General features: G+C 39.5%; 1 protein-coding gene across 1 annotated transcript in view; it reads left to right on the forward strand.

Annotated features, from left to right (window-relative positions):
• PIH1D3 (PIH1 domain containing 3) overlaps positions 1-3,211 on the forward strand; it is an 8,836-nt gene that overhangs the window by 4,722 nt on the left and 903 nt on the right. Inside the window, exons 4-5 of the mRNA XM_009331628.1 lie at positions 581-677; positions 1,467-1,552. Of these exons, the coding sequence (XP_009329903.1) occupies positions 581-677; positions 1,467-1,552 (183 nt within the window). The remainder of the gene's footprint in view (positions 1-580; positions 678-1,466; positions 1,553-3,211) is intronic.

Below are 3,211 nucleotides of genomic sequence, written 5' to 3' on the forward strand. Positions count from 1 at the left end.
CACACTCCACTTACTTTGCTCAATTTAGTAGGAGTAATGCATGTTCTAAATACAATCTTTAGTTTGTATTTCCTTATTATCAAGAGCAAGGGAGTATGTGATTCTATGTTTTGTAGATGTGGAGGGGTAGAAAATAAATGTTGGCTGAATGCAGAAGAATTAAAATTTGATAAAGGAGTGTTATGCTCAGGCTGCAAGAATATGTTGATTGACAGAACAGAACACATGTAATTGTGACAGCATCCTTTTCAAATCTGTTTCCCAATAGTTTGTGGTGTTTGACTAGTTGATAAGTATCATATTCACTTAGGATGCATTTCCTGATCCTGCAAAGGCTGGTTAGTGAAGTGGAGGCAGCAAAGTGAGTGCCTTGGAAGGTGGTGATCTTCACCTGTTTTCTAGCTAACTCAGTCACGGCTCTGAATGGAAACCCAGTGCATATGGATTGAAGACTTGAAGGGAGACTGAAAAGGAGGAGAGACAATGCGATGAGGATATTTATGGTCCTCTGAGAAATACAATCTCCTTTAGTCTCCTGCCCCTTCTGCAGTATTATGAGGCAACTACTTCTCTTTGTCAGGTATCAGATTTTATTCAAACAGTGTGTGGGAACAGAGGATGTCTTCTTTGGGATGAGCAGGAAAGACCCCTCCACAGCCTGCTGTGAAGAAATGGTGGTGAGCTGAACCTGTATCTCCCATCCTTTCTTTGTGCTCTTTCTCTGCCCTTTTTAATCTTGCCGCCTTCTTGAGGAACAGAATGTAAACACTAAACTGTATTTCTGCCTTTGGCCTCCTGTAGTATTTTCTTGTAGTTCTTCAAGCGTTTGTAGATGATATTTACACTTGCTAACCTGAGGAACTCACGTGTATCTCCTCAAGGACCTAGTGTACTCAAGAGAATCTGTGCAAATGCATATGCCACATACAGACTTGAGGAAAATAAAAAGTAGCTCTAAGATGAAGTTTCATATTGGACACAATTTTGGAGGGGAGAGGGGCTGGGAAGGAGAAGGTTTTCATCTGCCTAAATTTATTACAAGCTATGTGAGTTAGCAGAATGCTACAATACTAACAGTCTTTAAAGTTACAGGTATCAGATCCTGTTCCATTATTATATGATCAAAGACCTCCCTGATTTCTGAACTTCAGGACAGGTAGAACTGCTGTGCAATTTTTCTAGTAGCAAGCTGTCCTTGGAATACACAAAGCCAGGGGGTTTTGCTGCATGTAGAATACCTGTCAAGTACATTATCAGCTCAGGATTTTGAAGAAAATAGGATATCAATACACATCACTAAGCTATTGAAAACAATGATTATCGCTGTCATGTTTTCTCTGATACAAATTACCTACTCAGAATGTTGCTCTTTGACACTAGCATCAAAATATTGATGAAGATGAGATCTTTTATGGCTTGTAGGGCTACATATCTAATCACAGCTTTACCTCTGCTCATCATTTCAGATTAAAATCAAGCTGCCAGAGACAAACTACTCAGACATCGCATTAGATATCCAGGACAAGGTTCTTGACCTTCGAACTCCCAAAAAGTAAGTGAAACACAATTGATAGAAGTACAGTTAATATATTGTTTGAAAGGAGTTTTAACCAAGCCTTCAACTGAGTGCTGTGTGGAAAGCAAAGCTAAAGATGAAGATCGGATTATTAATTGCACATGAGAAAGATAGAGACAAAAACAACCATAGTACATCCGTAGGTGTATAGTGTGCTAGCTTTGAATCTGTGCTACTGTTCTAGCAAAAATAGCTTTAAGACAGATTTTGGCTACTTAAACAGTAAGGCTTCAAGGGCCCAAAATGTCTGGCAAAAAACTGCCTACGGTCTTGAAGGACTTCTTGGGAGTTTGCTTTCTAAATACTAATTTATACAAATATATAACAGGAGATAGTAAAAAATGTGCAGATACATTTTCAGAAGTTGAAAGCCAAATTGTGGACATATCCAGGCATGGATGCAGAGACAGAAATGTTACAAAGTTTCCCTAAAGAGATTTCCTTTGAGTTCTTTTTTTATAGGGCTATTTCAAACCTACAAAGATAATCAACTAACTGATATACCCTCAGACTTCTCAGTCTTCCTCCATATTTCCCTCAGTGTGCAATTGCACTGCCTGAGATTTCCAGGTAATTCCCGTGTCTGTTTTGCTTTAAGTTCTCCTTCACAGTAGAGTGCTTTCATAGGAAAGCTTAATCCTCTCTGGGCTGACTTGCTGCATTGAATGGCATGTGGGAAGATCCATATGTGAATAGCTTCCTGCAAATAAATTCAAGGTGCAGGCCATGGATTAAAGCCCAAATAAGTTCTGTCTCTAGTGGACTAACTACAGAAAAGCTGCCTTTCTCACAGACAAAACCAAGCTGAGTTGGTTACCCCCTGCTTGGATTTAACCCAAGATGCAACAGGAGTGGAAGAATGTTTGGAAGTGCTAGCTCTGAAACTGGAAAATCAGGAGGAATAATTGCTAATAATCTTAATAATATTCTGCTAATGACTTGCAGAACCTATAGGTAGTAAACAAGGTATCTTAATGCAATACTGCAGATGAAGGAAAAACTCAGCATCCTTTTTCTTTTGCAGTTCTATCTTTTTGGTGACTCAGATCTGCCATTATCTTCTTAGTATCCAGCTGTCTCTAGTCACAAGCCGAGAAAATAAAAAGTTTGCTGTAAATCTAATGGTTGCTTGGGTACAGCCTGAGCCAGTGCTACTTTCACAAAATAAGTGCAAGTCTTCTCAGTATGAAAGAAACAAACAAGATTTCAAGTTCTACATACTGAAAAACACTGTACTCTCACAGATGTGTAGGAGGGCTCAAAGGAACTGTTTCCAACTCTGTAGTCCCGGGGCTGATTCTAAGCCAAGCTGATTTCAAGGACTTCTCCAAATTATAGCAGATGGCTGCCTTCAGTAGGTGTCGTGCAAAGGTGTTTTGACTGTACCTCTTTCAGTCATGGCTCCTACAAGACAGCTGAAAAGGTCTGAAAAAGAATCAGCATGACTTAAAACCCAAATTAAAGTAACCCCCATCAATGCTACCATGTTGTCTTGTTGGGCTTTATAGAGTTTGGCTGGGCAGATCTCTTGATTCTAAAGTGTCCTTGATTCTGTTTGCACTGTCAATAGAGTGGAGGTCCAAGAGTGGCCCATCATTCATATTGTTAATATATAAGCCTGGGATAAGAGGGGAA

This window comes from Pygoscelis adeliae, unplaced genomic scaffold (assembly GCF_000699105.1).
Source record: "Pygoscelis adeliae isolate BGI_AS28 unplaced genomic scaffold, ASM69910v1 Scaffold79, whole genome shotgun sequence".
Lineage (NCBI taxonomy): Eukaryota > Metazoa > Chordata > Aves > Sphenisciformes > Spheniscidae > Pygoscelis > Pygoscelis adeliae.